At 36.4% G+C, this 24,714-nt stretch overlaps 1 protein-coding gene across 1 annotated transcript in view; it reads right to left on the bottom strand.

Moving 5' to 3' along the window:
• Window positions 1-10,580, bottom strand: part of LOC128242170 (rotatin-like) — a 152,640-nt gene extending 142,060 nt beyond the window's left edge. Inside the window, exons 1-10 of the mRNA XM_052959239.1 lie at window positions 10,443-10,580; window positions 6,096-6,283; window positions 5,357-5,546; window positions 4,475-4,699; window positions 4,004-4,088; window positions 3,282-3,396; window positions 2,805-2,949; window positions 2,208-2,364; window positions 1,374-1,536; window positions 644-751 (exon numbers count right to left, since the gene is read on the bottom strand). Of these exons, the coding sequence (XP_052815199.1) occupies window positions 644-751; window positions 1,374-1,536; window positions 2,208-2,364; window positions 2,805-2,949; window positions 3,282-3,396; window positions 4,004-4,088; window positions 4,475-4,699; window positions 5,357-5,546; window positions 6,096-6,283; window positions 10,443-10,497 (1,431 nt within the window). The 5' untranslated portion in view covers window positions 10,498-10,580. The remainder of the gene's footprint in view (window positions 1-643; window positions 752-1,373; window positions 1,537-2,207; window positions 2,365-2,804; window positions 2,950-3,281; window positions 3,397-4,003; window positions 4,089-4,474; window positions 4,700-5,356; window positions 5,547-6,095; window positions 6,284-10,442) is intronic.
• Window positions 10,581-24,714: the final 14,134 nt, after the last annotated feature.

Consider the following 24,714-nt stretch of genomic DNA (forward strand, 5'->3'; position numbering starts at 1 on the left):
TATGACAGGTTTTTTGCCACTTCGTCGTTTTTCTGAGGTTAATTATTAATCTGAATTGTGTTACTATTTCTAAGTTGTGCAAAAACATTTTCAACTTTCTATTATCTTAAGGACATTACTAATGATTAAGTGTACACAATGGGTTTGTTGGTTACTTGAAAATAATTTTGGAATAAAACATATACCTTTCTTAGGTTCTATACACAGATTTTGAATAAAGGCCAAGAGTTACAATGACAACCATTATATCGAAGGTCATAGGTCAAAGGTTGCGTTCATGGTAATAACCAACATACCATAAGCCTCTCTTACACTGAAAATATCTGTCTTAAGACACACTTATACTTTCCCAAAAAGCCCTAGGCTGGCCCTGGCATAAGTGTTATCATGGTAACCACAATATCAAAAATACCACAATGTTACCATGGTAATGACCTTTGTAATCCAATCCACATTTGTACATGATTCATCTACCGGACTACACTTACAATTGAGCTGCCATGGACAGATCATGCAGAAGGCCTTAGGTAACCATGGAAACCACAATTACCAAGGTCAAGTCTACAAAATTAAATATTTCCATGGTAACAACCTACATACCAAAAGCCTATTAAATACATAACTTATCTACATATGCACTTACACATTCCCTAGCTGCCATAGACTGATCCTGCCATAGGCCTGGTGTTACCATGGCTATCACTATATCCAAGGTCAAGTGGAGAAGGTGAAGGACTTCCATGGTGATGACCTTGAAAAAAAAAATGTTCTGACTTAAAACACAAAAAACTGGCCCTGTTTTGATAAAGATTTTAAAACTTATGTTCATAAACTTTCAGACATATCTCCATTTTTAGGGTAAACTGTGTTTCAAAACAATGGCATTTATTGCACAGATTCCGCCCATAACTCTAAGGGTATCCCCCAGCACTTTAAAGCAGCTTCAGGTTTAAGACTAAATTATCTTACTGCAATGGGCCAAGAATGATTAGTATTATTATACACTTAAAATCCATACTTTCCTTGCTTGTCCTGTATTTCATGTTATAGTTTATATTTAAGACATTTCAGATGGTAGAATTGAAGTAATACCCTTATTTTCAAACAAAAACAGCCATAAACAACGAACACAAATGCTCATGTTTGTTTTTCTAGTAAAAGAAGGGGCATAACTCAACAATAAGTAAAGCTAGAGCCATGAACATAGGGACACATATGCCAAGGTTAAAGCTTTGGCATGATGCCAACAATGACTGAGCCACCAAGGCTACGACAATACCCGGATTCTATGAAAAACAGACAAGCTGAAAAGATCATGGCAATACTATTCAGTTCATTAACAAAGAACCGAAATGCTATCTTATTTTTCTTACCTGATCAGTAGAGCGTAGAAGTGGCAGTGCTCTCTCCAGAACCTGGGTACAAAACTGTGGAAGGGTTAACTGCAAGTATTGAAGGGCAGGGACATCCTCAAGGTCAATGGGTTCTCCTCTCCTGCCTTCCGGGCTTAAGCCCACACTGGAAGCCCGAGATGTCCTGTCATATAAATATAAAGTTATTTGCTGAGGTCATGACAAGTTATATGGGCAATGTAAAGGAGCGATCTCTTCAAAGGTCAGTGGGATCCCACTGAGTATCAGTGAGCCAAGAATCATGAAAAAAAGATTATTAAAGGGGCTAGACACCAGATGGTCCCAAAATCTGAAAATACATTATGTCCACAAGACAAGCCTAGAATTGTCATTACAAACTAGTATGATGCCTAAAACACATCATTTCACATGATTAAAATATTATTTTGTCGCTGCCTCAGCTCAGTTTACTTGTTTAAAATAATGCTTAATGGTTTCCCAGTTTATCATGTGTATGTGAAAGCAACATGATTAGTACAGATACAGATATGCTGTTTTTAAATCAACTTGAATTTAAGTAGAGGACAAACCCAGTAAATTTTGAATTGAAAAAAATACGCAAAAACTGCGAAATATACATGTGTCATAAGAGATGAGTCCATGTTAAAGTAAAGAATATGTATACAGCATAAACAGTGTATACATGTGTATAGACTGCTTACAAGTGTGTATATACAGAGTATACATGTGTATATACAGCATATATATGTGTATATACAGGGTTTACAATTTTAAAAAAATGTGTTTATACAGTGTATATATTTGTGTTTACAGCGTATATATGTGTCAACATACCCAGTGGAAGAACCAGACGTATCTCCATCCCGGCCATCCCCCCGGGGGCGGGAATCTGTCCAACCAATCACCGATGGCCTTCCATCTCCTCCTCCATTTTGATTGGCTGATGAAGAACTGGAGGGTGTAGAGAATGGAGTTGGTGTGGTGCTGAAGTCTGAAATAACCAATGAAAAGGACTGTTTTATATTCCCTTTGAAGTATTCAACGCTCAGCCAATCACAGGTCCTTATTTCCTTACTTTGATTGGCAATCAGAATTGAAACAAATGAAATAGAGTGGGCCTGTCACAAAAGGCATAAAAAACAATAAACAATGCATTACTGAATTATCATTATTTTAGTATTGTAATCCAAACAAGGACAACCTTCTGTATCCTCCTTTATATTGATTTGGTCAATCTTTTAGCATTAACCATGAGTTATAAGGGCATAAAGCATTTGACTACATGTATATTATTTGTTTATACACATGTTGTTTGTTCCCTCCTACATATGATTGAAACTCAAAACTTGAATGTTGTTCAATAATACAAAGACCTTTTTTAAACCAATTTTATCCTTTCTAGCAATGATAAATCACAAAGTACCAGCTAACCTTGTTTTGCTGTGTAAAAGTTAGGATCCTGATGACATCGTATTCTACTACGCAGACATGTGACATAGTCAGCCAATGTCCTTACAGCCTGAAGCCTCGCCACACCCCCTTCTTTGATTGGTCCACTCAGGAGTGAAAGCAGGTTCTAAAAATAAACCAGGTTCAAAATTATAACGTTTGCAGTAAAATTGAATTCTAATCCATTTATACAAACAAACAAACATGACATAGTAAACTCATAAAAGATGGCCACCTACCCTAGTAGTTTTCAATGATATGAAGCATTCAATAGAAAAAATCTGAGAGAATAAACCCCACAATAAGAGCACCTTGCATCACACATTTAAGGCTTTTTGAGTCTATAATATAAGGAAATTGTCAAATATTTAGTAATTTTCAGTCGTAAAATGTTGATATGGTCTAATTGCTTCTAATTTCACAGAAGATTTGTTTGATTTATGAACTTTAAGCAGTTACCTTGACAATATTAGGCCTCTGCAGGAAAATTTCAGCAGGAAAGTCTTGGAAGACAACGTCACTTAGAAACTCGCACGTGCTGACAAGCATTGAGGCCTCCCGACTCTGGAGAGAACTGAAACAAGAATTTTCACAACAGTATGATCAGATGAATAAATGATAAAAAGACACAATATGAAAATCATCCAGTCTTTGTAAAAAGACCATGTTTTATATGATACTGCACCAAACATGATGTCTATCAAAAGAGGCAAACCTGAAGCCTTTTGAACCATATATTGGAGGCATTGACAGGCAAAGGTCTTATGTTCGATTTAAATATGTTGGAAATTGCTTGAGTTTCCAATCCCTTAGTTAGATTTTAAAGAAAGCACTAACAAAAGAACAATTTTCAAGCATTTCCTAGATTCTAAACGCCAACATAAGAGTGAAATTACAACAAACACCCTTAGCCTTCATTTGTTATTTCTGATTTCGAGATTCAAGCACTTGCCATTTTGTGGGAAACAATATTAAATTATATGCCCATGCATACTCACTTTTACTGGAGTATGCGTAGGTAGCCACTGTTTGCCAAAGAGCAGACTTGACTATTTTCTGCCCAAAACACATGAGCTAAAAATGAAACACTGAATTACTGAATTCCACTCATGCCATTGGGTCTGATTTTCCCATCAAGGCCACATACATATGAACACTATTTATATTACTGTAGAACAAACCTGTTGGTGGAGGAGAGAACATGTCTGTCTGTGGGTGTGAGTGATAACCATGGAAATATGGTCATTCTAAAACAGCTACTGCCCTCTAAAAAATCAACGATTGTTTGTTGTTAAAAACATCTAGCCAATAACAGTTTCTATTTAACCTTATAAGCATGCATGATATAAAGCAACCTTCCCGTAGCAGAAATTTCATAAAAATCCTGCAATTTTCCCCCAAATTATTTTCATTATCATTCAACTGTTTCACAATCACAAAAAAAAAAACCAATCCCCCACACAGAGACACACATCCCAAGATGATTGGCACCCCTCTCTTTTACCGTAAAAAGCTTTTGAGACAGTGCTCGATATATTTTATATAAACTTATTTATATTAAACTTCAACATTGTTTTGAAGGAAAAAACATGCATTTTAATCAAACAAAGTGTGTTTATGGTTATATTTGCTAACAGCAGGCTCTTACATACCAAGCCCCAGATCAGCTGCTGTGGGGTGACCCCCGGACCCTGGAGTCATAGGCTGTTGCCCCAGATCTCCCTGACACCCCTTAAAGAACCCCAAAGGTGGTTCCCTGTAATCTGGTAGTCTGGCTCCATGCTCAGAAGGGGCATTGGTGCTATGGGCGAGGGAATAATCCTGGGTATGACGGGTTGCTATGGTATCCACTGTGGTTTCTGCACCCGCTGTCATTCCTGAAAAATAAATACAAGACTTTATATTTCATTCCTGTTTGCGGATTTGGTCTCATCAAATATACAAACTTTACACTTGAAAACCATTATGCACTATATTTAAGCAGGTAAACTCACAGAAGACAGCTACAAAATATTATTTTAATCATGTAAAATAATGCATAATTGGCATCATACTATCCATTGACAATTCTAGGCTTGTTTTGAGAAAATACTGTATTTGCATATTTTGAGACAGTATGCTGTCAAGTCCTTTTATGGCACTTTCACACCTTATTCCATGAGAAATGAATAACCCAATTCCTTGTTACAATAGGGATATTTGCCTTTGATGCACTGGATAACACTGAAATGTTTACTCATTGATATCAGGCTTTCATATCAACTAGAATTCTATAACAAATGTACTATAGAAATTGTAACAAGACTGGTGATACCAAACCACTGCAGGGCAAGCTGGCTTGGACTTCTTTAGAAAACTGTAAACTTTACTGCTGCAGGGCTAGCGGGCTTGGGCTTCAATTAACAACTGTATACTTTACCACTGCAGACAGGGCTACCGGGCTTGGGCTTCTATCAACAACTATAAACTTTACCAATGTAGGGCTAGCAGGCTTGGGCTTCTTTCAACAATAATAGACTTTTGCCATCACATACCTGTATGGTTGTGTCTCTGATAGATACACTCTGGAGCATGGTCCAATCCAATATCAATGTCAGGCAGGCGCATGCAGTTCTCAAGCACCTGATCGACAACTGGTTGCAGGGCCGATGTCACATCTTTTCGCAGACTGGTAAGAAACTCAATAGCACCAATGTCTTGTAAGGTTTCTGCACCGGATGTGTGCTATATAAATAGAAAATAAATTACCAATAAGATTGAAAATCTCTAGGGATTAGCAATTAAAAGAGTTATGGAAGGGTGCTGCAATCTGTCCTTTTTTAGAAGCGACCTCTTGTAACAATGGTGAAAAGGATGAAAATCCTTTTTTAATTTATTGAAGTTTGCTTAAGACTGAAGAAAAATAGTTTTGTTTCGAAAAAGAAAACTTACAATAAGTTCATCAATACATACAAACTTTACATATTTGGTTGTTCTAACCTACATTTGTAATTTTACTTTAATAAAGCACACTTCCTAACATTTTAGGACAAATTTATAATGTTAAGCCTGATACAATAAGGCCTAAAAAATCATTTGGTTCAGGTCAGCCGACCCTACCTATGAAAATAAGAGCTGACCATTTTTATAGTCAGTTGGTATAAAAAAATCTTCTTCTTTTTAAGTGTGTGTTTTAATATTTAGTTTAAAACCTTTAAAGCTTTATACAGAAGAACAAATCTGTTTCAATTGTTTTTCTGGAATTTTGACTTCAACTTCTCACATATACTGTACCTCTGAAAGCCTGCAGAGTAGATTGAGGACATCTGAATGCCGGGAAGATTTCGGGTAGTTGAACCATTCAAGGAGGCGAATAAACAAGTGGCGTTCTTGGACAAGATCAGAGTCACATATAAGCTTGTGCTCTAACTTGGAAAGAATATTCTCCAAGGCTCGAACACGAATCTCATCCAGATGGTGACCTGCAAACACATTATGATTTAAAAATAAAATCTGTCTTGGTCAAGATATTAGAGACTATATAAGAATCCAGATAAAGTTTTACACCAAAATTTGGATCTAATATCTGAGGTGGGAGAAAAAGTTCTCCGCCACACGATAGAACAGGGAGAACTACATTAAAAATTATATTTCAAGTTATTGATATTCAAAACTACAATTATAAGAACCGTACAGCATTGATTTTACATTTCTTGTCTGTAACGACGTAAATCTGCAAACGAAAAGAAGGGGTTTCAAGTTGACTGTACTGTTAATATATTAGGATTGCAAACTACTATTTGAATATTCGACATTTAGATTGAAAAGTTATGACAAGATAAATTTGCATAAAGTGCATAAATAAATAACTTTTCGTGACTATGATAAATTTTGGGTTTTGAATTAGATAGATTCAATTTCCCTATATTACTTATAGATAGCAGTCATTGAAATTAGACTTTTGGATGAACAAACCCAAATTCTTATACTTTTGCTTGGCATCAAAATTTTGAACAAGCCCTGCTATATAAAATTCAGAATTTGAGCAAGCCCGAAACATATTTTACCAGTGCAGGGCTAGTGTGCTTGTGTTAATTTCGACCACTGAGATAGTTCATTCCGGAGCAGGACTTTTCAACTCCAAGATTTTTCAACCCCTTCTCAAAACGAGGACTTTTCAACCCTTAGACTTTTCAACCCCTATTTTAAAGACTTTTCAACCCCTACCTGTTTGGACTTTTCAACCCCTAAATCAAAGACTTTTCAACCCCTAGTTGAAATATTTTGATAGCCATATTGAAGACTTTTCAACCCCTATATCAAAGACTTTTCAACCCCTATTATAAAATAATATTCCGAACATTAACAATGGTACGGTAAAGTAAGATTTTGGTGCCTGGTTACTCCGAACATGCAATTGTTGTATTATTCTGAAGGATATTACATATCTCAGCAAATTCACATATATTATGTACAATGTTATTACCATAATTGTGTTCTTTAAATAACAAATTTGAATAATTACAAAAGAAAATGAATCCAAAGAAGAATTTACGGAACATTCTCCTTTTTGCGCCTGTATTATATATAAAAATGCCAATAAAAACCTGAATTTGAACATTTATAAAACTTTCATTGCTTTTAAAAAAGGTCAACAGTGGAAAGTTTTTTTGTAGTACCATATTGCTATTTCAGTACAGTTTGATTTTAATTCTTGATAATGTATTATCTAAAAATTCAGAGTTTGCGGGAATAAATAAATAAAATATATTTTTTGTTTGATTTTCAATCCTGAAAATTATACACAAAATGTATCAAGCTGGCCATAGTTTGGAATGATGGCCATGATATATGAACCTTAATTAACTGTCACTTTCAAGTTACTATAACCTCAATTAAAGGTGTTATGAAGCCCCTTAATCCCTTAGGAATTTATGACCATGTCACACATGTTGCCCATTAATGAATGTGCGACCTTCATTCCATTCTTTAATTGCATATATGAAAAGACAATACAATGCTTATAGCATTTTTTTACATATATACCACATTATAATAGAATGTCCTTATATTTTTTTAAACTGAGAAATAAAAAATGTTAATAAAATCTTATGTTACACTTATGTAATTTGAAAGCATTTGGAACTCAATCTATAATACATTTATAACATCTTTGAACTCAATGTATACTTTTGTATTTCTTAAACATTGTCTGCTAAATCATGATATTTTGAAGAATTTTATTCAAAGTTCAACTCATTTTATTGTCTTTTTTATTGATGACAAAATGTTTTAAAAAAAGTTTTTAAAAAAACTAAAAGAAAAACAAACGCTGTTTCAATTAATTGATGGAGCAGTACCATGCACATAATATATTGTGTGAGGATTTCCTCAGGGAGATAAGGAAGATTTATGGCTAAATGACTAAATAGCTAAATGGACAGTCGAGCATTTTTTTACTTATTTCAATGTAAATATTTAATGAATTATTGTATTATCATGTGTTTTAAGTATGTATATTTTGTATGTACATTGCATATTTTTTGTTTGTTATATTTTTAGTCTTAATATATTCTTGATTTTTAAAAGAAATTTCAAAATAAATTGTTTACTGTTGTAGTTATTTTCTTAAAAAGGTGAGAAATTAAGGGGTTGAAAAGTCTTCATTTATTAGGGGTTGAAAAGTCTTTGTTTAAAGTGGGGTTGAAAAGTCTTGGCACTTTTAGGGGTTGAAATGACAAAGGGGTTGAAAAGTCTTTGATTCCACAAATGCCAAAGGGGTTGAAAAGTCTTGGGGTTGAAAAGTCTGACAGCCGTTCATTCTGTCCAACAACATGCAATTGGTTTACTGCGGCCTGGTTTCTTTGGCAATTGTTCATTACATACAACATTTAGCCACAATAATGCGCGTTTAGGGGACTTTTGTAACATTTGGATGTTCATTTTGTTCCCTAAAGTCGACTATTCCATATCAATGTAAAATATATTCTTTAACTGTTACTCCACAATTGTAAACACCTCGCTGTTAAATAAAAACACAAAAATTACACTATAATTATTTTAGCCAATACCTTTCACTTATTACACATAAATTATAATGAAACACAAATAATAAGTTTAATTTACAGGGTTCTCAAAATGGTTGTAGAAACCATAAGGTCACATTCTTTTCTGACATATTTAATACTGATGATCTATCCTTACTTCGGCATATATGTAGGAGTCCTTCAGGTTCGAAATCGTATTGGTAAGAATTATCTGTAATTCGCGCATGCGCAGTTACGGTTACCTCTTAAAAGAAAACATTGCCGATGTCAAAAACATAGACACCCCAATAAAGTGGCAAAATTACAACATCAGATTAACGTGACCATCTGCTAAAAAAAGATGTTTCGCTACGATGAACACTCGATATCTTCTAATTGGCCGTGATTGCAGATGGGTGTAGGAGACACATTTTGCTGACTGTATAATGCAAATATTTTTGATATTGTTCACCGAGTTAATTTTTTTCCACGTCCCAAATAAAACTGACTTTTTACTTATGTATTAATGATAAGGCTTTGCGTATACACAGGCTAAATTGCAGGTTTTATTAACATTTCATTAATCGTTACAATAATTAATCCGCAATAATCAATTGTTATTTATTTCGCCTAATCCAAGTCCCATCCCATCACAAACAGCTGCGAAAGGATAACTAATTAACACATGTATTGCAATGTGTCGTGTATGTCAGCTGCAGATCAAACGATTCACTTTGTGATGTCAGAGCACGAGCACACAACATTTTTCCATTTGATATGCAGCCGACATATACAACACATTTCAATACATGGTTAATAAGTTAAACTTGAGATTAAAGTCGCGTGGCAATGTATTGTATTTAAATTGGTCACTCGAATACCGTATGATCCCATTTTTCTCTAGGCTAGCCATTGTACTGTGTTTACCGCATCTGGGTCTAAATTGTAAAATTATCAGAAAAAATATAGTCAATAATCGTCCTGTGAGAAACTTCAAATCACGGCTGAAATGTTTGAATTCACTGCAAATATGAATGAACTTTTATGATTCGCAAAATATGTATGTATGTCCGAATTATAAGTGTTTTTGGGTTTTTTTCACTTCAAAACTCCTAGAAAAACAGTACCCAAATGGCTCAGAATCAGGAAATTGCATTCTTGTTTTCAATTTGGCCTGTTCAACTCAAACATTTTGAGAACCCTGATTTAGATCGACTTCTGTCAATAAAGCATCGCCATTTCGAAACCATCTAGCAGGTGCCCGTTATCTTTCCGCTCAATATACTTAGCGCTGGGATCTGTCATTCTGTGATAGGAAAACAACAAGTGGGATATGGACGCGTAAATCCCAAATAAAAAATCGTCAAAGACTCTGAAGCGGCTGTTTATATGGACTAGTCTAGTCCGACATTCATTGAAAAACCCTTCACCCTTCTTATAAAAAAACTTAACTAAAAGGTTGAAATCAGTCAATCTAACAAGCAAGTTAAACATTAACTGATATCAACCAATCCGATTTTGTTTTTTGTGCTCGGCAGAAAATCAAAAGACAAGCCCGTTATTAATAATAAACATCTTAAGATTAACAAATAGTAATCAACGAAACAAAATTTACCCAGCTTCTTGAACAGAGCATTGAAGTCAACATCTTGTCTTAACGTTGACCCCATTTAGTACTCCAAATGGAGACTGTCAGAGGTAGAAATCCCTATTTTATGTTATGTTACGTTTTTGTCCGAACTTGTTTTGAAACATCCGCCATTGATTAAAGACTACTCAAGGGAAGTCATTCAGAATGAGTTGGACATATCGGTAAAACCTGAAACGGCTAAAAAAAAAAAAAGCCGATACGTCAAATGGGGATCTCATGTTTTTTATTATAAGACATTCAATATCAATTTGGATATTATCTGTCTCAAAAATGTTAATGTTCTATTGATTTAGTTGAAATAAAAAACTTTCTGGAAGTATGAAATTTATTAACTTATTAACATGCAAATTAGCACCGTTCTGGCACAAGTTAAGTACTAGAATCTTTATCTGGTCTTTCGGGTATACATGTGACAACATTTTTTAGAAGTTAAATAGGGCTAGCTGTTCAAAATGATAACATCAACTAGTTTGTGTCCAATATTACGACATAGGTCTTCTGCAATTATTTATGCATTTAGTTGCCCCGCTCACGTTTACATAACGTTGCTAGGGTGAACATTACTAGCCTCTTATTTTGAATTTTGTAATTTTGCATCTGAAAATGAATAAAAGGTATATAGAGCTATGAATGCTTAAGAACATTGAGTACAAAGATTAAAATAAGAATGTAACGGCACTTGTCCCGAAACTTTCCGAACACCCCTCGTACCTCCGGCCTCTCCCTCATGAAGCTGCTAGCATGTCTGTGCTCCCAGCGTCCCCCAGACCAGGCGATTAATTGCCGCAGATGTCACCGACCAGCACCGAGCTCGAGCACCTGGTGTGGTTCAAGTAACAATAGCTATTCACGACTTTTCCTGGAAGCGATTAAAAGTTTAAGTGTACCCATGTATGACTAAATTACTTAAAACGACATCGAGGCAGTCATTCATTGTGTACACACTTGACAAAATCGACGAACATTTGATAAAGGTACTCGATGTACAACTATACCCGGAGTTCCTTAACAACTGTGCTAAAGTATGCAATGTTTTCTTTAAAATGCTGCTCGACAACATAAGACAATCCTAAAACAGTAATTTATATTTCATTTTCGAAGAAATATTGTTTAAATTAATAGGAAACAACTGTCTATTGATTTTAGCCGATGCATTATCATTGTTCTTAATCGTTTGTAAGATCTGACTGGTATGCATCCTTAATTATAAATGTGACCAACGTAATGTGTATAAAACAAACGTGTTATAATTACTGTTACTGTGACACCCTATAATCTCGTTTCATTATTATGTACACGGTCGAATCCCGTTGGTTCGAACTCGTTTGGCTCGAAGTCCTCGTTGGCTCGAACTAGGTAATCATTCCCGGTTGGCTCGAACTTTTCGAGGCGTAAGGTATTTTCGCTGGTCCATGGGAGTTCGAGCCGTCGGGGTTCGACTGTACTATCAAATTTGTATTGTGTTTGTAAATATTTATTCTTATGTATGTATTACGGTATTACCACACACCATGTACATCTCCAGAAAATGGAGGAAAAAAGCTATATTATACATATACTTGTAATCATATATATATGAGTATATAACATATACTATGTAATTATCTATTATTCAACATCTAGCTAAAACATACATGCAGTATATACCATGATACATATTATGAAATCAATAACCAAGAGTATAAAATATCCCCGTACAAATTCATTGCTAATGGATTAACGTATTTCATTTGTTTCTCGTGACTACAGTTTGATAAACACTCTTTATCAATTTATACAACCATTACTCAAGGAACGTGTCAGGGAAAACATGTACGTGTAAACCGTGATGATAGATGTTTTTTACATTTTTTTTTTCTTTTCGACGGTTAGTGCACTTACGGCCGATGTTACTATGCGGAACTACAGCACGGTACACGTATATTAGTATGTAGTTGGTTACCATTTTTTAGAATAGCCTGTTAGAAAAAAGTATTTGCAAAGAACTGTGGCTTAATTTATCATGAAATTAAGAAACAAATAGATTTTGCTTACAAATTCAGAAACAGTAGTGTACCAATATAAGAGTTTATTGCGAAGTTCAGCGACTATCCGCATTGCTCCAGAAAGCCATTCTGCGTGAATTTGCAATGTAATTCGAAATAAAAGAAAAGTAGGGTTCGGTGGCTTGGGACGCCAGACTGGAGTGCAAATCAGAATTCATTGCGAGAGCTTATCAAAACATTATTAGGGGACAATCCACATTGCTCCAGAATGCCATTCTGCATGAATTGGCAATGTAAACGGGAATATTTTATTTGCAACGATTGAGGGGACCGGGGCTTCAGATGGTGGTGAAAATCAGTGCTCATTGCGAGAGCTAAGCGTAAAATCTTCAGAAAAAAATCCGCATTGACACAGAATCACATTCTACTAAAATGGGCAATGTAATCCGGAATAAAAAAAATGGGGGGAAAGGTTGGACGGGTGCGGCAGGCTTGGATGCAAATCAGTGCTCATTGCGAGAGCTGTGCGTAAAATGTTCAAGTGACAATTAGCATCGCTCCATAATGGCATTCTTCGTGAAATGGCAATGTATTCCGGAATTAAAAGATTCAGGAGTTGGGTGGCTGGGACAGCAAACGGCGTTACATATTAGTGCTCATTGCGAGGCGTGTGCGTAAAATGTATAAGGGACACTCCACATTGCTCCAGAATGCCATTCTGCGTGAATTTGCAATGTAATACGAAATGAATTAAACTGGGATTTGATGGCAGGGGGCGGCAGACTGTGTTACAAATCAGTGTTCATTGCGAGAGATGTGCGTAATAGTTCAGAGGGCAATCCGAATTGCTCAAGAATGCATTCTGTGTGAATGGCAATGTAATAAAAAAGAATGCCTTTTTGCGTGAATCAATGTCATCCAGAATATATGTTAAGGGAAAAAATCGGCATTCCTGCAGAATGCAATCTGCGTGAATTGGTTATACAATCCGGAATAAAAACAATCGGGGTTCGAGTGGCCGGTGGCGGCAGACAGGGGTGAAGATCGGTGCTTATTTCGAGATCTGTAAGTAAAATGTTCAGAGACCATCTGTATTGCTGAAGAATGCCACTCTGCGTGAAGTAGTAACGTAATCCGAAATAACAAAATGGGGGTCAGTTGACTACCGACAGGCGGGAGTTTTCAGAGTCAATGAAGTGCGTAAAAAAGTTCAGGGACCTATCCATAGTGTTCTTGAGTGAAACTCAGCGTGAAATGTAAATGTAATTTGAAAAAAATGGGAATTTGTTGACCATCCGATTTGCGTCCGAGTGCAATTAGGTGTTCAGTGTGTGTAAAATATTAAGGCGACTATTCGCACAGTTAGAAGGTTATCGCGTGAATTGGCAGTGTAATCCGGAATAAAAAATGGGATTGGGATTATTCTCCTCCGGGCGTCAGAGTGCATTTTTAATGTTCAGTGTCACTGCTGTGCGTTAGTAGTTGAGGGGACTATCCGCAGTGCTTAAACGCAAAGCAAACACTGTAATCAGGCCGGTGTATGCATGCTTTAAATCCAGATGTTCTTTAAATATAACATCAAAACCTGACCAACTGACTGTTTTTTTTATATTTGTTTGTACAAACGAACCCATACTAAAGCTTTCCAAATAAGAGAATGTATGTACGAAGTCATTGCGCCTATGATTATTTTACCAATTTTATTTTGGAACTATTTTCACAGCCAATATGCGATACTTATTTATGATAACTATTTTAAAACAAATACATTCCATTTTGTGTTGTTCCTTTTTTCTATTAATATTCGACAAGTTGTAACAGTCAGCTAGTAACCAGTTAAATATAAAACCATAGGATCTGTATCTTACATTATGCATTAAAAATACTACAATATGATTATCCTATGAATAAATTACGGCTAAAACAAATTGTAGTATCATATTTGTCAGGAGCCGTGTACTTTGCCGAAATTTTGGGTGCAGGACAAAGTGAACCACTTCCGAAGTGTACCATTTCAGGACCAAGTGAACCACATACACGTCATAGTAGTGGCTATCGTGTGATGACACACTGCATGAAATGGGATAATAGCTAGTAATTATCACTGTTTTAATCCAATACTTTACTTTTAAAGTACAATTATTAATTAATTAAATCCAGATTTATTTGTTTTTATGACATGATTGAGTTGTAAAGAACAAACACAGAGATTTTTGTTTTAATAAATATCGAATAAAATTTAACATGTTTATACAAAGTATGAAGTATTCATAATATATTATTGGGTATTAAATGAAAAAGGGTAATTTTGTTGTTGGATTTTTAATATTTTTTTTTCAAAACGTTGTTATATCAAAATACAAAATACTAATAATTAAACACTTTTATATGGTCAATAATGTATTCATATTACCTTAAAATCATTAATCAAGAAAATAAAATTTTCAACTCCGAGAAACCTGAGTTGATCAAGATTTTTAGAAAAAAGCTTAGGATTTTTAAGACAGTCCTTTATAACCGTGGAAAGTGCTCTTTATTGGCTGGTTTATGGTCTTTATATGACATTTTTTCCCCCAATATTAAGAAAGTTATCTTTAAATAAGAGGATACTTAAAGGCCCTGTATCGCTTACCTGATCCAATAAAGATCATCAAGAATAACATTCTGATCAAGTTCTATGAACTATGTGACCTCTAGAGTGCTTACAAGCTTTTCCAATGATTTGACCTAATGACCTAGTTTTTGATCACACATGACCCGGATTTAAACTCGACTTAGAGATTATTAATATAAACATTCTGACCAACTTTCATGAAGATACAGTTATAAATGTGAGCTTTATAGTGTTAACAAGCTTTTCCTTAAATTTGACCTTGTGCCCTAGTTTTTGACCACATATGCCCAAGATTCGAACTTGGCCTAGAGCTAATCAATATATACTGGCCTAGAGCTAATCAATATATACTTTCTTACTAAGTTTTATAAACATACAGTCATAAATGTGACCTCTAAGAGTGCTAACAAGCGTTTCCTATGATTTGACCTGGTGACCTTGTTTTTGACCGCACATGACCCAGATTTAAATTTGACTTAAAGATTATTAATATAAACATTCCGACCAACCTTCATGAAGATACAGTCATAAATGAGTCCTCTACAGTGTTATCAAGCTTTTCAATTTGACCTGGTGACCTAGTTTTTGACCGCACATGACCCAGATTCGAACTCGACCTAGAGATTATTAATAATAACATTCTGACCAGGTTTCCTGAGGATACAGTCATAAATGTGACCTCTATAGTGTTGACAAACTTTTTCCTTTAATTTGACCTGGTGACCTAGTTTTTAACCCCAGATGACCCAATATCGAACTCGTCCAAGATTTTATTGAGGGTAAAATTCTGACCAAGTTTCAATAAGATTGTGCTCAAATTGTGACCTTTAGAGTGTTAACAGTCAAATTGTTGACGACGGATGACTACGACGGGCACGTTCACAATAGCTCTAATCCTACCTGAATCGAAATGTTTCTTTACATTTGTTGCCGTGTATTTATAGCTGCATACAACGACAAGGACAACAAATAAATATAAGTTAAGCGCTGTTTTCCTTTCACTTTTTATCATTTTTGTAAATGTACGAGATGATAATTTATTAAATAACATAATGACAAAAATACAGAATAGAACAAATGAATGCTACAACATTAATGACGATGATGCGACTGTAGAAGCCGTGATTACAGACAGAATGTCAGACAACATATAAAACTTTCAATCTAAACAAGGAGCCTGTGCTTGGCCTTGGCCCACTGTGTCACCATCTGCTCGACCCAAGTCTCCATAAAGTTGGTGAAGGTGGGGCCGTCCATAGACACATGTAAGATGGCGTTCAACGTTTCATTCTGTAGTCTGTCACGTTGTGCCGTTTTAACACCCTTCAAGGCCGAGAACCCTCGTTCGACAACAGAAGAAGCAGGCCAACAGTAGCTTATAAACCTAGGTTAGGCATGGCACCCCGCAACGTTCGGCCACCTTCTGCATCAGGACTGTTGTGGTTGCCTGGCGTAGTGTCGTGTCCTGCGTAATGATGTTTTTCAGCACTCGGTACTAAGAGACGGCTGCACTGGCATCTGGAAGAACGCAGGTAAATCGGTCCGCCAGCATCTGTAAATAGCAATGTCAGATATGATTCTTATATTTGAATATTGAACTACACATGTCATGTTTCAATACAGTAATTATTAAGAGAATATTAGCAAAAAAAAATCTTAGAATTTTTGAAACACAATTGCTATGTATTTTCATATCACTTCCGTAGTGACAATAACTTCCGTTGTGAATAACAGTCTGCTTTATTACCTTCGTCTGTGCAATGGTCATTTAACTCTGCTTGGTCGTCGGCTGGCACGGTAGTAGGGTTGAATGCGCAGAATGTTTCTGACATGGGGATGTGTGGAAATTGCTTCTCCGGCGTCAATGAACTTGTCGTATACTTGCTCCTTGAAGTCAATGACTTCACACGGCTTTTGGCGGCTCAATCGGAACGACTGCTCGGTGAGATGGTCAATGGTCTGGGGAAGATGCTGGAGGTTCTGCCCAGGGTGCTCCTTCATTGAACGGACTGTTATGATAGCACCATTCACCAATGTACCGACCGCGTTGTATACCGCGTCCCTCATCTGAAGTGATGCAAAACACAAAATGCAAAAAGGAAAGTATCCAGTGACATGTTGGGACGTTGTATATATATATTCGGATATCAATCATGTGCACGAGCAATCGTTTTATATGCACGCCAATTTGTGTCATTCAAGAAAAAATGTTGAAGCTGTCTTAGTTTCATAGAATGTTCGAAAAATATGGAGCTATATGTATTTTATGATACTGTTATTTCTTGTAAATACCTACAGTGCAAGTGACAGATTTGCCAAGACTGGCAACACTCAGACATCATTCGGAGAACCGCCATGGATCTGTAATGCTGCATTAACACTGCCAACCCTTGTGTCACGGCGTCCCATCTTTCTATCGCCTCGGGTTCTAGACAACAAAGCGATCACGCTGGTAATAATTTAACGCTTTTATGGGGGTTATTATCGGCACTAACAATTGTACCAAGTTCCTAAGGTCTAGTCTTAGAAAGCTGTAAATGTTTAAGTAGTTAAGTGGACAACTTGGTAAATGGTGATTTATTAATGATAAAAAATGAAATTGAGAAGCATCACATTAAAGCCCGATTTTTCAATTTGACTATGGCGGGTTTTTAAAAAGCGTGTTGAAAGTAATTACAATTTGCTTTTTTCCTACCATTTATTGTTTGGAACAGAACTATATGTAAAAAGTGGATATGAATTGAAATATTCCGACCAAAAGTCATGAAAATAGGATAAAAACGTTAGAAAATGAAACGAAAGGAATCAATGAAATTCATGATAACATCTCACCGGATGTGATGTCAAAATTTAAAAGAAAGCAAATTTCACTAAAATTATAGTGGCTATGTAGCAATTCTTGCATGAAGAAAAGGCATTGACAATACTTGTGGAAATTGCAATTGCAATTGTCTATTAAATGACAACTACAACCTGTCCTGTTTGTCTCCCCCCACCCCCCTGAGCGCCATGTTGGCGAGAATATTCGAACAATTGAATGAAATATGCATCGAAATGACTGTTGATTTGGCATTGACATTAGGTGCCTTTGAGACAGTTTTAAGATTATGACCATTCAAAGTGTGAGGGCAGTATGTACAGTTTTCAATCATGTTCAGATGATGACATATATTTGCAGATAAACATGTATCCTCTTAGCAGCAGGAAATAAGTAAATTTGAGGTAACTTCAATGACCATGTGTTGTAAACTTGACCTTTGATCTCAAAATCCTTAGAGTCATCTAAAGCTTCTGTTCAACCCCATAAGCTCTTCTGGCCTTTGGCCTCTGGTTTCGAACCGGGGTCCCCAAAATTGCAGTCCAGTGTTGTATCCATTGTGCTACGAAGGCTTACCCTTAACGGTTGGAATATTTCAGCTATATACATAACTTGGGAATATCACGTGATAACATCGACTAGCCAATCACACATAAGTAAAATATTCTACTAGGTAGACATACCTAGTAATCTTTTTTAATGGAAAAATACCAAAAAACTGCGAAGTTTCAATGCATTTTACACATCGATACCAAGTTTATGTCAGTTTTCGACATTTTTTTTTTTTTTTTTGCTATTTCATCATACGGAGTACAGCTCCTTTTAACCTCTCCATCAAAGCAGACAATGCTGCAGCAACACAACTGCGGTTATCAAAGTGGACACCTTTAAGCTTTGATGTTTGGTATACTCTTCATCAAAGGTGTTCAAATGGATAACCATGTGTGTACAACAGCAATTCTGAATGATGGTGATGGTTTAGAGGATAAAGGCAGTCTTAAACTGTAAATAAACAATATCTAAAGGCAGTATTAATCCTTTGAATGATTTCAAATATATCCCAGCACCACTTTTTAAGAAAAATATAGGAAAAAAATCCAAAATATAGGAAAATATAGGAAATATAGGATGTTTTGAAAAATATAGGAAATTTCTCAAAAATATAGGAAAATATAGGAATATAGGAATTGGTCGACGGCCTGCAATTCTTACCATATACACATCCCCAGCCTATACACCATCCCCATCCCATTCACCATTTCCATCCAATACACAATCTTAACCTGATACAGCATCCCCACCCAATACACCATCCCCATCCAATTCACCATTTCCATCCAATACACTACCCTAACCTCATACAGCATCCCCACTCAATACAGCATCCCCAACCCATACACTTTCCCACCCCATACACCATCCCCACCCCATACACCATCCCCAACCCATACACCATCCCCAACCCATACACCATCCCCAACCCATACACCATCCCCAACCCATACACCATCCCCAACCCATACACCATCCCCAACCCATACACCATCCCCACCCCATACACCATCCCCAACCCATACACCATCCCCAACCCATACACCATCCCCAACCCATACACCATCCCCAACCCATACACCATCCCTACCCCATACACCATCCCCAACCCATACACCATCCCCAACCCATACACCATCCCTACCCATACACCATCCCCAACCCATACACCATCCCCACCCCATACACCATCCCCACCCCATACACCATCCCCAACCCATACACCATCCCCAACCCATACACCATCCCCAACCCATACACCATCCCTACCCCATACACCATCCCCAACCCATACACCATCCCCAACCCATACACCATCCCCAACCCATACACCATCCCTACCCCATACATCATCCCCACCCCATGCACCATCCCCAACCCATACACCATCCCCACCCCATGCACAATTCCCATAACATACCCACATACATCATTAGAAACCCTATACAGCATCCCTATCCAAACACCTTTCCCATCCCATACACCTTCCCCACGCTATACACCATTCCATTACAATCCAAGATCCCCAAACATACATTATTCCAACCCCAAATACCATCCTCATCCAAAAAAAAACATTCTCATCCAATACACCTTCCCCAACCCATACACCATCCTCATCCCATATACCTTCCTCACTAAATATAGCATTCTCACCCCACAAGCCATCCCCATACCATACACTATCCCCTCACCCATACACCATTCCCACCAAATACACTATCCCCACCCAATCCAACATCCTTACACATACACCAACGTCATTACACCATCCTCATCACATACACCATCCTCATCCCATACATAATCCTTATCACATACACCATCCTCATCTCTTACACCATCCACATCACATACATCATCCTCACTCATCACATACAAATACACCATCCTCACTCCATACACCATTCCAATACAATCCAAGATCCCCAACCATACACCATCACAACTACAAATACCATCCTCATCCAAAACACCATTCTCACCCAATACACTATCCCCGACCCAATACAGCATCCCCACCCCATATACCATTCCCACTCAATACACTATCCCCTCACTCAATACACCATCCCCACCTCATACACCATCCCCACCTCATACACCATCCCCACCCCATACACCATCAATACCCAATACACCATCCCCACCCCATACACCATCCCCACCTCATACACCATCCCCACCTCATACACCATCCTCAGCCCATACACAATCCCCACCCTATACACCATCCAATCCCCACACACCATCCCCAGCTGATCCATCATCCTCACCAAATGTAGCATCCCCACCCCATCCACCATCCTCACCATCCCAAACCTATATAATACACCATACCCACCCTATTCATCATCCCCACCCCATGCCCCTACTTTTCATCAACAAGTGGCCCTTACCCCATGTCTAGCTTGTTCATCAAACAGCAACAACGCTAGGATATGAGACACCTCGTAGCATGTTCTTTCATCATTTGAAAATAGTTGCGTAACTGGAAAACAGAAAACAAGAGTATGTATATGTTTGAATTAAACAAGAGGAATAATTCATGAAAAATTTGAACCAGTGTAATGGGTCTTCCCAAACATCTGCTCTATGTCTAGTTTTCTGTTCACACATAAACAACTCTCAAGTACAGAACCTGGTTTTGGACAATTTTGCATGGCTTAAAACTTGCGAAGCAATCATTAGGTCATTTGTGTTTTATTTTTGTTCAAACGAAAATATCATAAGGATTTCAAATTTCATTCTGACTAATTCTAGAAAATTTAACCCTTGAAAAACAAGAACAAGAGTTCCACATGCATGCATAAAGGCGTTTTTTACTGTCAAAAAGGGCATAAATCAACTATAATTTATAGGGATGGCAACAAGTACCCGAGTACTCGAGTACTCGATCGATCGTCCGAGTACTCGAGTACCAAATCACTACTCGAGTACTCGGATTTTTTTTAAAAAATGTATAAAAATCACCAAATACACGATTTACAGACGAAGTCACAGAACTGGTTAGTTGCCAAGAGGACAATTTACGGTCCCTCTAATCCCCGCTGTGTACACAATAAACCCTAAAAAATTAGTTGAGAGTTGCAAACGGTCAACAAAGGGCCCCTATTTCCAATTAGCACTGATTAGCGAAGTTTAGATAGAGAAACTTTCACCTAAATAATTCTATTGTTTACCAATTAGAGACCTTTCACCAAATAATGGACGCTAACGAGCGAACGAGTATCGACTGTTACGAGCATTGATTTCTTAATGGGCGTATTTTAACTATTTTTGCAATGATTATCACAATTGATGTCTTAAATGAAGAATTATGAATATTAATGAGGTAAACAACAATAATACAGTACAAAGTAATTATTTTTATGTATGCTATTAATTTTCGTTCATTGTAATTCTGATGTTCATTATAAATCTCGATTTATAATAATATCTAGACGCTCGAATAAAATCCGGGTTAAACTTCCCAGCTATTTTGTAGCTCATTTGCAGTGCATACTAATTAATAAAATCATTAAAATGAAATGAAAAAGACAAAATTAAAAGCCTGAAACAACATTTGTTTTCCTTTTATTTAATTTTCTATTGAAGTTCATAATGAAAGTCTAATTTAAAGATAAAAAATGACCAATAATACGACCAACGCACAATATACGTCATGAAAGATACATGTATACACAATCTTGTCTTTCCCGAAAACGAATTCATTTTTTCGGAGTAATCGAGTACCCGAGTACTCGATCGAAAGATTGTCCGAGTACTCGAGTACCAATTTTACTACTTGTTGCCATCCCTAATAATTTAAGTTACATATACATGTATACATAAAACTGGTAATAAGTATGTCATGTGAACATTTTGGATGTTTTTCGTATAACCACGCCAACAATGATGATGACACCAACACTATTTTTGAAAAACAGACAAGCTTACAATCGACAGTAAGAAAAGTGTTACCAATAAAACCTCTTACCTTGAACAAGAGTCAGGTATAAGCTAGTATCGTGTGCCAGTCTGTGTCTCAGGGAGAAGTCATTATAATGTATGCAATAAAACTGCTTACCTCTGACGAGTGTCAGGTACAAGCTAGTATCGTGTGCCAGTCTGTGTCTCAGGGAGAAGTCATTATAATGTATGAAATAAAACTGCTTACCTCTGACGAGTGTCAGGTACAAGCTGGTAGCATGTGCCAATCTGTGTCTCAGGGAGTAGCCATTAAAATGTATGCAATAAACTGCTTACCTCTGGCAAGTGTCAGGTTCAAGCTGGTATCATGTGCCAATCTGTGTCTCAGGGAGTAGTCATTATGAACTATGCTTCTCAGAATGTATAAACAACCAGGGAGGTATGCCTGCATGGCGCTCTGAAAAAATCCTTGTAATACAGTCCAAACCCGCTATGTCAACGTCAGATATCTCAACTTTCCAGTTGTGACGACTTCTTTCATCGGACCCGAATTTATTCCTTCTTATTCTATATAAATTAAAACTGCTTGTGTTAAATTTTCTATCTCGATTTTTTCGCTATGTCGACCTCCTTTTTCAGCCCCTGTGGTTGAATTTCACATATTTTCTTTGTTATTTATGTCGAACTGTAGATCAAGTTTTTATTGTTTTATATCAACTTGTTGTTTATTTTATTATCATTTGTCGCTACTTTTCTATTAAGAATATACAACTTATGTTATCATGTTGTCAATGAAATGATTACATAAGTTGTATAATCTTTAATATGACATTTAATATCCTTCCGGGCACTTAAGCTCATTTCCTTACAAGGGGCAAACTTGCATACAAGGGTTTAATTCACCCGTTTTGTATTTGCCTTTATCTGCAAAGGTAAATCTTGCCACATAATGTGACTATTGCTATTCTCAATACCAACCTTGCAGTATAATGGCAAGTTGGTCCACGGCAGATTTTTTTCACCCCAGGGTCAACTGTGAGGGATGTAAATATCTCATTCACCTTCTGCAACCCATCCACCTGTAAAGCATTACAAGACACTATAAGGATATTTATCATGAATGTAAAACATTCAACAATCCCTTTTTTAGAGACTAGCATGACAGTCAGCCTGTGAGTTCCTGGCATGTATAATTCCAAGTCAGTTAGACTAAGAGCTATCACTGGGTGTGATTTTTTTTAATTTTTGTATGATTTTCTGTAAAATCATAATGACAAAAGAATGGCTCACTCGATTCATTCATTCTGATTTTACCTAATATGTTTAAACTATTACAAAATAATAACAGTTATATATGCCAAACTTTATCATTATGAATCGTAAGATAATTATGCACTGTGCTTTTTTACCAATTTAGGGCCAGTTTAGTTTGGCCACATAATTAATCTCAAAATGTATACTTTGTCATACTGTAAGTGAAAATAAAATTCCCATGTCTTTTTATTTATTTTTTAAAATTTATTTCTCAAACATTTTGACCCCATCACCTTTTTTTTGTGTGGAACAGGGAGGGGTTGACATTAACTATATTTCGCAAGGATTCCAAAGAGGCTCCTACATATCAATAAAAGTGTCCCTTCTTGCAATCAAAGACACTGTCACTGTTACTGAAGACAAAGAAATTCAAGTTCATCTCTTATGATGCCCATTGTTATTGAGAATAATTTAACATTTCAGTATCCATTATCAAAACAATTGACAAAAATATTGACTTAAAAAAACTTTTATCCACCAAATAGGCAATCATTTGACTAATTGTTTTAATCAATTTGTACTCGGATATCCTTCTTACAGTAGTAGCATACTAATGACATTGACGAGCTATTAAAAAAACTTGCACTCTCTAATTTCGTCAATTTATTGATCAAGTTTTCAATATTGCTCTCTCAGATCAATACTTTTGACAATGTCCTATGTTGTCAATAATAAAATCCAAATCATGGATTGGATGCTTTAAAGAGACTCACTCATGTTTTGGTACCAAATTATTTCCCCTGGCAATGCATCTGAAAACACTATTTTACTCTTTAATACTCTCATTGTATAAAAACAAGAACTGTAACAGAGACAGCGCTCTCGACTATTCCGCCGCTTTTCAGTGTAAGGATTGAAAAGTTTTGGCGAAACATGCATGGATCACTGTTAGATTAGATTTCAATGCAATACATGATGTGCTGAGATATTAACATTAATGTGGTTACATGGAAAATTTTAACCAGAATTTTTAAATCTAATAAATAAAGGGCCATTATTTGCAAAATACAGTTATCTCACTTGGTTATTCAATTAGGTTGG

The sequence above is a fragment of the Mya arenaria genome, chromosome 8 (assembly GCF_026914265.1).
Source record: "Mya arenaria isolate MELC-2E11 chromosome 8, ASM2691426v1".
Classification (NCBI taxonomy): Eukaryota; Metazoa; Mollusca; class Bivalvia; order Myida; family Myidae; genus Mya; species Mya arenaria.